The sequence below is a fragment of the Thamnophis sirtalis genome, unplaced genomic scaffold, assembly GCF_051295495.1.
Source record: "Thamnophis sirtalis isolate CommonGarterSnake01/CBP01778 unplaced genomic scaffold, rThaSir2_p1.2 scaffold_2, whole genome shotgun sequence".
NCBI lineage: Eukaryota > Metazoa > Chordata > Lepidosauria > Squamata > Natricidae > Thamnophis > Thamnophis sirtalis.
Genome location: NW_028261382.1, coordinates 99,945,237 through 99,960,756, shown reverse-complemented (window position 1 = coordinate 99,960,756; position 15,520 = coordinate 99,945,237). Strand labels below are relative to the sequence as shown.

At 46.8% G+C, this 15,520-nt stretch overlaps 1 protein-coding gene across 1 annotated transcript; it reads right to left on the bottom strand.

The window, feature by feature from the left end:
• Positions 1 to 2,171: 2,171 nt before the first annotated feature.
• Positions 2,172 to 6,341, bottom strand: BTG4 (BTG anti-proliferation factor 4). The gene is made up of 4 exons (XM_087703798.1): positions 6,089 to 6,341; positions 5,166 to 5,303; positions 3,887 to 4,094; positions 2,172 to 2,542 (listed from the first exon to the last, which is right to left on the bottom strand). The coding sequence occupies exons 1-4, from the start codon at positions 6,259 to 6,261 to the stop codon at positions 2,357 to 2,359; spliced, it is 705 nt and encodes a 234-aa protein (XP_087559924.1). The 5' UTR covers positions 6,262 to 6,341; the 3' UTR covers positions 2,172 to 2,356.
• Between the last annotated feature and the right edge of the window lie 9,179 nt (positions 6,342 to 15,520).

The following is a 15,520-nucleotide window of genomic DNA, read 5'->3' as shown; positions in this document are numbered from 1 at the left end:
CATAACTCTTACAAGACAAGAACTGAGAAGTTAAAATGTAAATATGACAATGTGTGGACTTCAACTACCAGACTTGCAATGTTAGTATGCAATGAGAAATTGAAAAGCAATGGAATTCATTGTTCAAACAAATTGTTTAAAATGTTCAACTACCAATAGAAACAGAAGAACAAACATGGACTATGTGTGTGTTCTTGATTAGCATCTCTAGCAATTTAATCTTGGAATGAGACCCATGGTTTCCCTCCAGAGGTAGACTTGGCTTTTCCAGATGTGTTGGATCAGAGCCATTGGCCATTGGGTCTAGAATCCCTAGGAATGACTGTCCAGTGCAGGAGAGCAGTGTTTTTAAACCTTGGCAGATGGAAGATGGGAAGACTTCAACTTCTGGGAGTTGAAGTCTTCTCATCTGCAACCTGCCAAGGTTGAGAAACACCTCAATAGAAGACAAGACAGGAAACATCACTCAGCAAGCCAATATTCAATAATAGCTGGAGAACATAATACCCCCAAAAGCTACCCTGGCTAGCAATGCATCTCTTTGGCATTCATAGAAATGGATGGCTGTCAATCATCATCACCTTTTAATGGCACCATAATCCCTTGTGGGGTGGCATCTGGGAAACTGAATAGAGCTGAGCATTTACTGGCCGGATGCCCATCCTGTCACCGATGAGGAGTTTTGTTCAGCAGATACATTCTCATTGTGCCCAGAGAGAGAGAAATCCTCTCACACCCAGGATAGCAAAGATGTATTAAGACTGAGTGGGAAGAGGGGGGGCACTCCATGGGATCATCACCCCCTCCCCAAGAAAAATGAGCAGTCTACAATGGAAGACAAGTCGGAGACAACCACGTGGCCTTAAGACTCTTTTGATGTGTTGGGCGTAAGAACGAGAGACACTTATTCACATGACTGTGGCTATCACCTTGATAGTTTGACTCACCTGGGGACACAGTGAATTCATGGACATAGGGATAAAAACCATATGGAAGAGATCTTTCATTCGTTCTTCCCAGATTTCCCCCCCACCCCAAAGTTCCTAATCCAGTCCAGAGTTATAGTCTGTCAGGGTAATGATGATTTAATAGCTGTTAATAGTAAGGCTGTAAACCAAGATGGTGATATGAGGATGACTCAGCAAAGTTACTGCCACTTTAAGAATATGTGTGTGTGTGTTTGTGTGTGTGTGTGTATGTTTAGAGGTAGAGGTAGAGGTAGGTAGGTAGGTAGGTAGGTAGGTAGGTAGGTAGGTAGAGGTAGAGGAGAGAGAGAGAGAGAGAGAGAGAGAGAGAGATGTAGAGATTAGAGGTAGAGATTAGAGATAGAGATAGAGATAGAGATAGAGATATAAAGGAGGCCATGTGAGGGCCTGGTCTTGAGGCTTTGGAGCAGGGGTGTCAAACTCATGAGCCGGGGGCTGGATCCAGCTCATGGGGTACTCAGATCTGACCCATAGGGCCACCCTGGAAACCGCAAAGGACCAGCCTGCAGTGCCTCTGCCAGGAAAAATGGGCTCCCGAGCTCCGTTTTCAGCTGCCACTGCCTCCTGCAGCCCTCTGCCAGTGAAAACGGCCCTCCCGAGCTCCGTTTTCAGCTGCCACTGCCTCTTGCAGCCCTCTGCCAGTGAAAATGGAGCTCGGGAGGGCCGCACAAACTCCGTTTTCATTGGCAGAAGGTTGCAGGAGGCTGTGGCAGCCGAAAACAGAGCTTGGGAGACTGTTTTCGCTGGTAGAGCGCTTGTGCCACCACAGGCGCCCCTGACAGGAATGATGTTGAGCTGGCCACGTCCACCATGGCCACACCAACTCTGCCCCCTACAGGTCAAGCACAACCCTGGTAGGGCCCTCAATGAAATCAAGTTTGACACCCCTGCTTTAGAGGAAACAAGGTTTATTGAACTGACCCACTTTGCCAGATGATTCCCCCCAATATCTACAGTTATATCCCTCTCTCCTTTCTTCACGACAGAGTAACCGGTTCTTTAAAAAAGCAACTAAGAAAACATTCCATTTTATTAATAAAGAGAATTTCCTTTTCACAGTTGTCCCGCAAGCATAGTCTTCGCAGTTCATTCATCGCCATTTTAAAAACAGTATTAAAAATGTTTAAAAGAGACCGCTGCTTGCGAGCATGTGTTTAAAAAAAAAAAGGCTTACAAAGCAAATAATTTTTTAAAAGTTCACGTAAGCGAGAGAGAGACGACGAGAGAGAACGAGGATGAGTTGGGGAGGGGGGAGAATTGTCTTAAGTGCTTCAAATGTTGGGTTTTCCTCCTGGGGAATGATTGCCAGCTGCCTTCCAGCGTTTCAGCTGTCCGCTGTCCAGGCTCTGGCCCAAGTGCAAATCGGTGCTTTATTGACTGGAACTGACCCAGTGGTACCTGTCCACTCGCGGGAAACTGAACGGCAACGATGGGCGGCAGGCTTTATATCCCTTGTAGTGGAGATAGTAAGCAGTAGCAGGGTTCGGTTGGATGCCATCAGGAACGAAGCATCTTCGTTGAGAATACTGGGACCAGAGGGGGAATGGGTCACTGTACTGGAAGCAGATAGAGACGATGTGGGGTGAAGGTTGAGGAGGGACGGTAACCGTCTTCTGCCTGCCTCTTGCAACCCTCCTGCTCAGCTCCTTCCCCTCCCAATCATTCTGACTGAGCTGCTCTGGATAGAACCCTGGGCCGTTTCTAAGAAGTGCCATCCATTTTCTTCTCCTCCCTCCCCGCTTCACTTTCTCTTGGGTTCAAGCCCTCGTGACCCTCCCCCATCAACAATTACTCACTCTGGGCCAATGACTCCCACCCCAGGTGGGACTGGCCCTGGCGCTTCGATAAATTAAGGGTTTCTTCCTCAATTTCTTGGAATGGAGCCCAAGGAAGCAAGGTGTTGCTTCTTTCTGGGAGGGAGGGGAGAAATAGAAGAGAAAAGAGAGGGGAGGGAGGGAGGGAGGGAAGGAGGGAGAGAGGAAGGGAAGGAAGGAAGGAAAGCAGGGAGGGAGGGAGGAAAGGAGGTAGGGAGGGAGGAAAGGAGCAGAGAGGAGAGGGGAAAGGAATAGAATAGAATAGAGAGAAAGAAGGAAGGAATGAAGGAAAGAAAGAAAGAAAGAAAGAAAGAAAGAAAGAAGAAAGAGAAAGAAAGAAAAAGGAAAGAAGGATGGAAGGAAGGAAAAAAGAGCAAAGAGGGAGGAGAGGAGGAGGGAGGGGAAAGGAAAGGAAAGGAAAGGAATGGAATAGAATAGAATAGAATAGAATAGAATAGAATAGAATAGAATAGAATAGAATAGAATGAAGGAAGGAAGGAAGGAAGGAAAGAAAGAAGAAAGAAAGAAAGAAAGAAAGAAAGAAAGAAAGAAAGAAAGAAAGAAAGAAAGAAAGAAAAGAGAGGGAAGAAAGGAGGGAAGGGAGAGGGAGGGGAAAGGAATAGGAAAATAGAGAAGGAAGGAAAGAATAGAATAGAATAGAATAGAATAGAATAGAATAAAGGAAGAAGGAAGGAAGGAAGGAAGGAATATGAGAATAGAAGGAAGGAAGGAAGGAAGGAAGGAAGGAAGGAAGGAAGGAAGGAAGGAAGGAAAGAAGGAAAGAAGGAAAGAAGGAAAGAAGAAGAAGGAAAGAAGGAATAGGATAATAGAAGGAAGGAAGGAAGGAAGGAAGGAAGGAAGGAAGGAAGGAAGGAAGGAAGGAAGGAAGGAAGGAAGGAAGGAAGGAAGGAAGGAAGGGGAGAGAGGGAGTTGGGTCTATCTCAACCTTGGCAAGTTTGAAGGCACTTCGATGGCTGGGGAATTCTGGGAGTTGACGTCCACCCATCTCTAAAGGGCCAAGGGTGAGAACTCCTGGAGTCAAAGCCCCCCCTCCCCCCCCAGCCTCCGGCAGCTCCTTCCTCTCACCTGATAGATGCTGTTGGGGTTGCTAACCGTAGGGATGCTTTTGGGCTCCCTGGTGCTGCCGTCCTCCTCAGAAGAAGTCCCAGAGTGATAATCGGAGGTGGAGGAGGACGCCTTCTCCACCGCCTGCCAGATGCCCTGAGACACGTTGTGGTCGCTCTCTTGGCCTGTGAAGTGAGCCACGGTGAACGCCGGGTTTTTCTCGCCGTATCTAAAGGGAGGGTTGGGTTAAGCAGGGCAGAAAACAGAGCCTCAAGCAAGGAATTAACTTGGTTCTTCCAGCAAAGTTTTCCAAACGTCTTCCTCCAAACCACTTCTGTTTTTCATTTACTACTTGTTCCTCTTTCCTTCCCTCCTCCCTCCTTTTCCTCCCTCCCTTGCTCTCTTCCTTCTACCACCCTACTTTCCCATTTTCCTTCCTTCCTTCATGCCTTCTCCCCTCAATTCCTCCCTCCTTCTTGCTCCTTCTTCCTTCCCTCCCTCAGCTTTCCCCTTCTTTCCTTCCTTCCTTCATGCCTTCTTCCCTCAATTCCTCCCTCCTTCTTACTACATTCTTCCTTCCTTCTTCCTTCCTTCTTCCTTCCTTCCCTCCCTTAGCTTTCCCCTTCCTTCATGCCTTCTTCCCTCCATTCCTCCCTTCTTCTTACTACATTCTTCCCTCCCTCAGCTTTCCCCTTCTTTCCTTCCTTCCTTCATGCCTTCTTCCCTCAATTCCTCCCTCCTTCTTACTGCCTTCCTTCTTCCTTCTCTCCCTCAGCCTTCCTTCCTTTGTGCCTTCTTGTTTTCATCCCTCTCTCCTTCTTACTGCCTTCCTTCCTTATTCCTTCCCTCAGCTTTCCCCTTCCTTCCTTCCTTCCTTCCTTCCTTCCTTCCTTCCTTCCTTCCTTTCTTTCTTTCTTTCTTTCTTTCTTCCTTCCTTCCTTCCTTCCTTCCTTCCCATCTCTCTGTCACCCATACGACACATACGACTCTGGGAAACACACCATAAAATAAAACACACATCTAGGACATGCTAAGCCCCGGATCAAATGCTTGGCTGGCTCAACACCCGAAGCCGAAACTAGGAGAAAACCCAGCAGAATCTTTGGAGCCGGGCAGAGTCAGCTTCAAGGAGGCCATTGCATCTCCTCTTGGGCTGTGCCCATTTGTCAGGCTAATGTTTGGCTTAATGCCTCACACCACCACAGTTGGTTCAGCAAACCAAGGCTAACCACGCCCTGACTTGGCCCGGGTGCCCAAAGACCAATCCCAGGAGGGCAGAGAAAGGGCACGGCGGACTCACCTGCAGCAGACGTCAAAGGGGTCGACCCAGATGGTCATCTCTCGGGGTAAACCCAGGCTCTGAAAGTCCACGTTGCTCGCGGCGCATGCTTGGTCCAAGAGAGGGTCCTTTGCCTGCAAGGGGTTCAGCCTGATGCACCTGAAAAGAGCTGGGCGGATTAAAACGCTCCCTCCCTCCGCCAGTGGGAACAGGAATGTTTCCTTCTGAGTTAACCCCAGCGGAGAAGGAGAGGCCAGGCAAAGGAGCCAGGGAACTTGTAAAAGGCACCTGGGCCAAGGAAGTCCCGAGCTGAGATCCAGACTGACCCAGTTCCCATCCATATTCTGTTGTGGCCCGCCAGCCGCCAGTGGTTCTGGTGGCAGACTCAGACAGCAAGGCAGTTGAGGAAGAACCTGGGCGAGTCCTGGAGTCTGGGGAAGGCTCTGATGAGGGCTCTGGGTCGGAGGCACAGAGGGGGCCAGAGCACACGGGGAACAGGCTCCAGCTGTTCCTCTGCTTCACTGCTGTCTGACTCCGAAGGCAATTGAGAACTGGCATACGGCCTGGCCCCCTCTCTGCCTCCGACACAGAGCCCTCATCAGAGCCTTCCCCAGACTCCAGGACTGGCCCATCTTCCTCCCCAACCCTCCTCACTGTCCGACTCTGCTGCCAGCTCTGCTGGAGGGCCACAATGGACCCCAAACCATCTTCTAACCGGGGCAATGCTACTGCTGCCACCTCACCAGCAAGTTATCCAACAGTTGGGCCTGGCGTTGACTTCAAACAGCTCCCTTCATATTTTGGGGAGGAAAACTCCAGACTGCGATTGGCTGAGAATTTTGCTGGGCGGGCAGGAGATGCCAGGTGGGGTTGTTTTAGGGAGAGGCAGCCCCCTCCCTTTTTTTGCAAGAGAACTAGACCAAGAGGGTCTCCCCTTCTCTTACCGGAAGCCTTGTCCTTTGGTGGGATTGTCGAGATACCAGTGGTTTTTGTACCTCTCGAAGAGAAGCGTGGTCAGTGTGGACGCAAACTTCTCCATCTGCTGCTTGCTGAGCTTGCTGTGTCTTTTGGCCAGGCGGGTGATGAAGAAGACGGTGGCCGCTATTTCATCCTTCATGCCGTCCCTTCTGTAGGAGGGTCTCCACTGCAGGAGCACGACTGGGAGGGGGGTTGGAGTAGAGGACTCGCTGTCAGCTCTGTTCCTGTAACCAACAAGACTGGTCAGGTCTCACAATTATCTTGGCTTGGTCTGCCAAAGGCTTTGGGGAAGGGGTGTTTGGTGCTCTCTGAGCTGGGCAATTTCCTTGCAGATGTCACATTACCCAACTCGGTAACACAATCAGTGCTGAAAGGAGCTGGTGGCTTTTTTGCAGATGTTTCATTACCCAACTAGGGAATGTCATCAGTACTAGTACTGATAACGCTACCTAGTTTCAGGGGTGAAATCCAGCAGGTTCTGACAGATTCTGGAGAACCGGTAGTGGGAATTTTGAGTAGTCTGGAGAACCGGCAAATGCCACCTCTGGTTAGCCCCCAGAGTGGAGTCAGAATGGAGATTTTGCAGTATCCTTCCCTTGCCCCGCCCACAGAACTGGTAGTAAAAAAAAAATGAATTTCACCACTGCTTAGTTTGAGTAATGAAATGTTTGCAAGAAAACAAGCTTAGAGTGGGTGAAGGGAGAAGATGAGGTGTATAAGGAAGAGTGGTGAGGGGAGAGAGGAGGAGGAGAAAGGAAAGGGAAGCAGAGGAGAAAATGATGGAGCGAAGACAGGATGTAGAAGAGTGGGAAGCAGAGGAGAGAAGAAAGATAGGAAGAGAGGGACAGGAGAGGAGGGTGAAGGGAGAAGATGAGGTGTATAAGGAGGAGTGCTAAGGGGAGAGAGGAGAAGGAGAAAGGGAGGGGAAGTAGAGTAGAAAATGATGGGGGGAAGAAAGGATGTAGAAAGGGGGAGGAGAGAGGAGGAAGAAAGTGTCGGATAAGGTATAAATATGGTGTATGGAGAGCAGAAGAGCCAATAACTGGGTTTTTCTCTCTTTTTCTTCTTTGGTAGTTGATGGTAAGATGAATTGATGTAATTACTTAATAATACAACATGATATTGACTATGTAATAGTAAACATGTGATTATATGTTATGAAAATGGAAAATAAAAACTTTCTATGGATATGGAAGCATAAATACCACCAACATAGAATGGAGTTTGCTCAGAAGCAGAAATACACCAATGAGAGGAAGAGTGGGAAACAGAAGGGAGAAGAAAGATGGGAAGAGAGGGATAGGAGAGAGGGTAAGTGGGGGGAAGATGAGGAGGATAAGGAGGAGTGGAATGTAGAGAGAGGAGAAGGAGAAAGGAAGGGGAAGTAGAGTAGGAAAGGATGATGGAGGGAAGAAAGGAGGTAGGAGAGAGGTAGAAGAAAGAGGTGTAGGGAGAGCAGAGGAGCCAATAATGGGTTTTTATCTTTCTGGGCGTTGATGACAAGAGGAACCGATGTAATTACTACTTAATACAATAGGATATTGGCTATGTAATAGTATACATGTGATTGTATGTTATGAAAATGGAAAATAAAAAAGTGTTTTTGAAAAAAAAAAGAAAACAAGAAAACAAGCTTAGAGAGCACCAAGGAGCCCCCCCCCCCGCCCTCAAGCTATAGTTTGCTTATTCAATTGGAGTCTAAACCAACATTGACTAGACTCAGAGATTAAGCTATAAATGATGGCTGCAGCCATTCAGGAGAAGATTTCAAAGAACCCAAGTCAACGACAACACACACCATCTGAGGGTGAAATGTGAAACTTCTTGGCTACAAGCACACAAACCAAGAAGAGAGTTTTTTTTTTTAAAAAATAGGAAACATCCAGGTCTTCCCATCACTGTCCTTACTTTGTGCTAGCATGTTCAGAATCTTTCAACCTTGTCTCTGCCACGAAGCTTTGGATGGGAACAGTTTTCCTGTTCCCTGCTTTTGGTAGTCAAAGGAAGCCAGCATTATTCCCAACCAGTTGCTCTCCAGTTACCATTATTAAACCTTGCTAGCTAGAATAACAAGCCCCATCCTCCCCAGCCAATACTACCATGGAGTAGACAGACATAGCATGTAAGATACTTCACCTCCGGCCAAAGGAGAATGAAAAATTTATTACCAACTCCATGTTTGGCCTAAACCACAGATTCTCAACTGTAGCAGCTTGGAGACAGGTGGGCTTCAACTCCCAAAATTCCCCAGCTAGGCATCTTCAAGTCGCCGCTAACAGACAAAAGCACTCTCAAATATTCAGTATTGCACGGCAATGCTCTGCAAACCTGGTTTGTACATTCCGTTAAGCCAGCGTTAGTTTTAACCATCATTGGTTGAAACAGTTGGCAAAGAGCTGAGTTTTACTCTGGAAGTTAAATGAAGGTGGATTAGTGGAAGGAGGTTAAAGCAGCCTTACACGAATCCACATTGCAGCTGATACATAAGAGGGAAAAAACAATATTACGCACAGACTGAGATAATTTAGAATTACCTTCAGAAAAAAATAATCTTAGCTGCGCTAATCGAATTTGCACAGATTGGCTGAGAATTCAGGGATCCTGACTGAGAAACAGACAAAACCAGGTTTGGCTTGAGGTTATCCAGCAACCATCTGCACGTGTCTTTCTCTCAAGCTTTGCAAGGCTTCTCCTTGTCCTTAAGCAAACGCTCCTTCTGTTGGCTGAATAGCTTTCTTGCTCGCCTTTGAGGTTTATATCAGGAGAGGTGGAGCCTTTGCAGCCCTAACAGGTGTGTTCCGTAGGGCGAGGGAGGAGCAGCTAAACCAAGGTAGTCCCCAAATTAAATGTTGTCTCTTTTCCCCTGCAGCCCTTGGGCTTGGGTCTGACATCAGTGGGGTTTCCATCACTGGAGGCGTGGAAGAAAAGGCGGCACCAATGTAAACAAGGGAAACCCCTCCAAACTTGATGGCAGGAAATTCGACTTCAGCAACAGAGTGACAACGCCTGGAATGCACTACCTGACTCCGTTGTTACATCCTCAACCCCCCCCCCAGCTTCAACCTTCAACTGTCTAGCGTGGACCTCACCCCGTTCCTAAGGGGTCTGTAAAGGGGGCTTGCATAAGCCCACCAGCGTGCCTTCTGTCCCTGTCCTGCTCTCCCCATTTATATGTATTCATTTTATTTCGTTCATGTCCATGTTTATATTTATACCTGCTGCCTTGTACATGTTTGACAAACTAACTAAATAAAAAAATTAAAATGAATTAATGTCTGTCTGAAATGGCCTCGGGGGTCTCCTGCTTCAGAAGCAGGTTGGACTAGAAGACCTCCAAGGTCCCTTCCAACTCTGACTGTGTTATTCCAGCCCCGTTCCTGAGAAAGATAAGATGAAGAGGCAACTGAACCTTTCCCCCGCCCCCAAGTCTAAGCCTCTTATATTTAGCCAAAGGAAGGGTTCAAAACTGCTTTAAGAAATGTACATTATAGCAGTAGTTCCCCAGCTTTAAGATGTGTGGACTTCAACTCCCAGAATTCCCTATCCACAAAAGGGGAGGGGGGAGCACCCAGACAGCCCAATTTCAGGAATCCAGTAGCATCTTTTCCATATGATACATTTCACAGTTCAAAAAAAAAGTCTTTTGTCTTGAATTAGATATCGGCTACAAGCAGATAACATGAAACTGGGGCCTTTATTTATTTATTAGAAGATTTACAAGTGCTCAGAGGCAAGGGAAGAAGAAAGAGGTAAGGAGAGGAGGGTGGAAAGGAGAGAAAGAGAAGGAGAGTGGGTAGGAAGAGGAAGAGAGAGAGCAGGAGTAGGGAAGAAGAAAGGGAAGAAGGAAGGAGAAGGAGAGGAGGAAGGAAGTAGAGAAGGGAGGGAAGAAGGAAGGGAAAGGAGAGGAGGGTGGAAGGGAGAGAAAGAGAAGGAGAGATAGTAGGAAGGGAAGAGGAAGAGTGGAGGAGACGCGAGGGAAGAAGAAAGAGGTAAAGAGAGGTGGGTGGAAGGGAGAGAAAGAGAAGGAGAGAGGGTAGGAAGGGGAAGAGAGAGGGTAGGAGTAGGGGAGAGGTAAGGGAAGAAAGAAGGGGAAGGAGAGAAGGAAGGAAGTAGAGAAGAAAGGGAGGGAGAAAAGAAAGGGAAAATAAGGTGGTGTTACAACAGGCACTAGGGATGGTAAACAAAGCAACTCAAACTGTATATTATAACCTTTTAAATGGAATAACAAAAATATAAGAATGGCAAAGAAAAAGAATAACTATGTGAATGTATACCTAAAACTGTATGTAAGAGAATAAATGACAGTAAGGATATAAAGCACAATATAGGTAAACAATATTTGGTTATAAATAGCTAAGTATAAATAAATATAGAATTGTACATAAAAATGGATAACGAATAAGGAGACCATGAACGCAAGATAGAAATGTATAGAAAGGGAAAACGCTAACTGCAAAGAAACCGATACGGAACTGCTGTATGATATATGATGGAACTTCTTGTTCCTATGTTGTTTTTAAGTCATGTGTTTGTTTCTGTTGATGTGCTTATGTGTTTAAAATAAAAAATTAAAGAAAAGAAGATTTACAAGTGCTCAACTTACAACCATTCACTCAGTGACTGCTTACAACAGCACTGGAAAAAAATCACCTACAACCCATCCTCTCACTTACAACCGGTGGGAATCATCCCAGATCACGTGATCTCCATCCCAGCCAACTAAGTAAGTAAGGAAGCGAGCCAAGTCAAAAGGGAGGGCAGGATTTGCTTCACAACTATGTGATACACTTAATTGTGGTGATTTGCTTCGTGGCTCCCTTAACAACTGCCATACTTAGCCATGGAAATTGTGGCCCCAGCTGTGGTCGTAATTCAAGGACTGCCTGTAAAAGGCTGCCCAGCCATGGGACTTCTTCTGGCCGAATTGTCCATGTAACCCTCAAGAGTTGGCACCGGAAGGACTTCGCCTTGACCTCTCCAAATGGATCTTCTTGCTTCTCTAAAAGAATTCTCAGCCCTCTCTGCACCCTGGGGGACAGGCCACATTCTTTGAAAATTACAGGGGAAGGGAAGGGAAAGGGAGGAAAAGAAAGGCCTCCAGGAGGGAGGGAGGGAGGGAGGGAGGGAGGAAAGGATGTCCCAAAGGTATTTTTTCAACCATGTCCTGGATGACTGAGAATCTCCATAGACAAGGAAGGAAGGAAGGAAGGAAGGAAGGAAGGAAGGAAGGAAGGAAGGAAGGAAGGAAGGAAGGAAGGAAGGGGAGAAGGAAGGAAGCAAGGAAGGAAAAGGAAAGGAGGAAGGAAGGAAAGGAAAGGAGGAAGGAAGGAAGGAAGGAAGGAAGGAAGGAAGGAAGGGGAGAAGGAAGGGGAGAAGGAAGGGGAGAAGGAAGGAAGCAAGGAAGGAAAAGGAAAGGAGGAAGAAAGGAAAGGAGGAAGGAAGGAAGGAAGGGGAGAAGGAAGGGGAGAAGGAAGGAAGGAAAGGAAAGGAAAGGAAAGGAAGAAGCAAGGAAGAAAGGAAGAAAGGAAGAAAGGAAGAAAGGAAGGAAAAGGAAAGGAGGAAGGAAGGAAAGGAAAGGAAAGGAAAGGAGGAAGGAAGGAAGGAAGGAAGGAAGGAAGGAAGGAAGGAAGGAAGGAAGGAAGGAAGGAAAGGAAAGGAAGAAGCAAGGAAGCAAGCAAGGAAAAGGAAAGGAAAGGAAAGAGGGAAGGAAGGAAGGAAGGAAGGGAGGGAGGGAGGAAGGAAGGAAGGAAGGAAGGAAGGAAGGAAGGAAGGAAGGAAGGAAGGAAGGAAGGAAGGAAGGGCTCCACCTTTTCCAGATTTTGGATGGAGTGCCGATCTCAGTCCCAGCATTCCTTAATGGATTAATTTCTGGGTCTCCCTCTTCTGCAGGGCAAGTCCAGGCAGGACTTTAAGCCAAGCCAGGCATCTGTTCTCTAGCAACCGCAGGCTTGGCTTGGAGCAAACATTGCCCTCCTGAACACAGGAAGATGGTGGCTGGGACTTTCTTTGGACTTCCCTTAGACCAGGAGAAAGTCTAAGCTAAGGTCCTAACCTGGGACTCTCCTTCCTATCGTCTCCACCTTCAGCAACATGGCACGGAGATCGTCTCCAGAGATGGGGAACAAGAGTGGGATGGGCCAGAAGAAGACCTTCTTGGGGTTGGGGTTGGGAAGGAAGATGAGACAAGAGCAGAAGAGAAGATGGTCCTTTTGGGCAGGTAAGATGGGCAGCAGGAGGAGAGGTCATGGCATGGCTTGGCTGGAATCTGAAACACAGTTCAGGTGGGATCTCAGTGGTTTAATATGTAAGTATGTGTCTCTTTTCATCTTCTGCGCAGTTCATAAACAAGACAACTTCTAAATATTTTTTTTTATTTGTACTCTACCCAAAGTCTCTTGGTGAGGAAGGCGGGCAGTTCCTAAATTTCATAAATAAATTGATAAATAAAGAAGAGGGAGTCGAGCTGTTCTCCAAAGCACCTGAGGGTAGAATAAGAAGCAATGGGTGAAAACTAATCAAGGAGGGAAGCAACTTAGAACTAAGGAAAAATTTCCTGACAGTGAGAACAATTAATCAGTGGAACAGAAGTTGCCTCCAGAAGTTGTGAATGCTCCAACATTGAAAGTTTTTAAGAAGATGTTGGATCACCATTTCTCTGAAGTGGTGTAGGGTTAGTGGGTGGGGAAGGGGGTTGGGATAGATGACCTTCAATGTCCCTTCCAACTCTGCTATTCTATTCTACTCAATTCTCTATTCCCTACTCTATTCTACGCTACGCTACTTTACTCTATTCTAAATTGTTCTTTTTGGCTGTGCCATTCAAGGACAACTTTTGATGGTAGCATTGGAGCATTAATGATAAACCATATCCATCTGGGGACCAGGGTTTTATAACTTTACTAGTCTCCTTTTCCCAAGCAATAAATTGTTGGCTCTTAACACAACAATTGCCTGGATTCCAGACATTCAAAGCTTGCTTCCTTTTCGGTGGTTAACCCTAATGGAAACTGCATTTAAAATACTTTCCATATTTAAACCCTAATAAGTTCTGCGTCAGGGATGTGGTGGCTCAGCGGCTAAGACACTGAGCTTGTCGATCAGAAAGGTTGGGAGTTCAGCAGTTCGAATCCCTAGCGCCGCGTAACGGAGTGAGCTCCCGTGACTCGTCCCAGCTTCTGCCAACTGAGCAGTTCGAAAGCACGTCAAAAATGCAAGTAGAAAAATAGGAACCACCTTTGGTGGGAAGGGAACAATGTTCTGTGCCCCTTCGGCATTTAGTCATGCCGACCACATGACCACGGAGACGTCTTCGGACAGCGCTGGCTCTTCGGCTTTGAAATGGAGATCAGCACCACCCCCTAAAGTCGGGAATGACTGGCACATATGTGCAAGGGGAACCTTTACCTTTAAGTTCTGTGTCAAATTTTAAGATGCTTGTTCTTGGCAAATACGGAATCACTTCCTGATCTGCTCTTCACCGTTTTCCTGCCTTAAAAATATTTCATTTGACCTATCAAGGAACGTATGCCACATTTCTACTGTATGCTGTATGCTACTATTCCGATTATATATTTACACACTGATCGGATGGATTATATAGCCAGGTGGATATATATGTTTGCTTGTTTGTTTATATTTTATAGAGCCGACCGTCTCACTTGTGTGACAAGCGAAAGACTTTACCTGGCTGTGAAGTTTTTGCACTTGGATATTCTGTAAAACTGCACAGAATTAGTCAACCTAATTTATTCTGCTTCAGAGTTTCTCAACCTCCACCACTTTAAGATGTGTGGACTTTGACTCCCAGAATCCCCCAGCCAGCATACTTTAAGAGGGAGGGACTTTCAATTCCCAGAATCCCCCAGACAGCAGTAACCGGCTGAGGAATTCTGGGAGTTGAAGTTCATATATCTCAAAATGGCGGAGGCTGAGAAACACTGTTCTAACTTGTCTCCTTGCACTAAATCTCTTCCTGGCATTTTGCCTCTCGCAGTGTGAAATATACATGAGCAGGACTCTTGGAGTTAAGGGAGACTCGCATTTGGTGCCTTCGGTTCTTTGAAAAAAAAAAGGTAACTATAAATGCAATTCCATCCATCAATCTGAATCCCCCAGGTTCAATGTTAAATCCTTTAGCTTTCAGCACTGCCAAGCCATCATTCTTCATTCAATGGTAGTCTAGACAGTTGTCTGAGTGGAAGGCACCTGAGAGATACGGCCAGCCTCTTCTCCGCTGGCATCGTATCTTCACTCTGCTAATACCGGTCCTTGACTTATGAACACAATGGGGACCAGACTTTCCGTTGCTAAGCGAGACAGTGGTTAAGCAAGCCACACCCAATTTCGCAACCTTTTTTGCCAGCGTTGATAAGCAAATCACGGCGTAAATCACGTGGTCATTAAGCAAATCCAACATTCCCCGCCCCCCCCCCCCCCGTGGACTGCTGATTGGAAGCCAGTTGGGAAGATTGCAAATGGCGACCACGTAACACTGGGATGTTACACCCATGGTAAACATATGCTGGTTTCAATATATCAAAAGGAAACAGTAGGCTTCCTCCCATATTTGGGCATACCAGGGGTTGTGACACTAAATGCATACCTATTTCCCTGGCTCAGCTGATAAAAGAGGAGAACCTTGTGGCTTAGTGGTTAACACATCTGCCTAATATGTAATACAGCCCAGGTTCGAATCCCAGTAAGGGTGTGGCTAGCTGATGAGAGCTAAATAGCTTGAAATAGATCTATACTAGTCTGGCAGGGGAAGATACTGCAAAATCCCCATTCCCTCCCCACTCCTGGGGGAAGGGATACTGCAAAATCCTCATTCCCTCCTCACTCTGAGGCCAGACAGAGGTGGCATTTGCTGTTTCTCCGGACTACTCAAAATTTCCACTACCGGTTCTCCAGAATCTGTCAGAACCTGCTGGATTTCACCCCTGATGTGAAGTATTAGGCATGTTGACCCTTTGGTATAGCCTTCAGTAATAATATCTAATAGGAAGCCAAGGATTTGCGTTGTGATCAGGTGGCCACAGGGATTCCACAAAGGTTGTAAGTGGGAGGACTGGTCAGACGCCTCTTTTCTGAGGTCCGTTTTTTAACCAGTCGGTAAACAAATGGTGTCCAGACGAAGCCACCTGTAATAGTTGTCAGGTGGATTTCAAAAGTCCTGAAATCCTTCTTCCTGCTCCTGGTGTGTTTGACAAGTCCATGGAAACGTTGCCTCATTCTGTCGCCGCTGGGAGAAGTCAACCTGCCCCCTTTCAAGAGGGCTGAGCTTCGCTTGATTTGCAAGCCACACCTGAACCATCCATGGTTACAAGAGTGGACACAAATCCTAGGATTGAGGCTTTGGGGCCCACCTCAAGAGCAGAGACGCAAGAGTGGAGATTGCT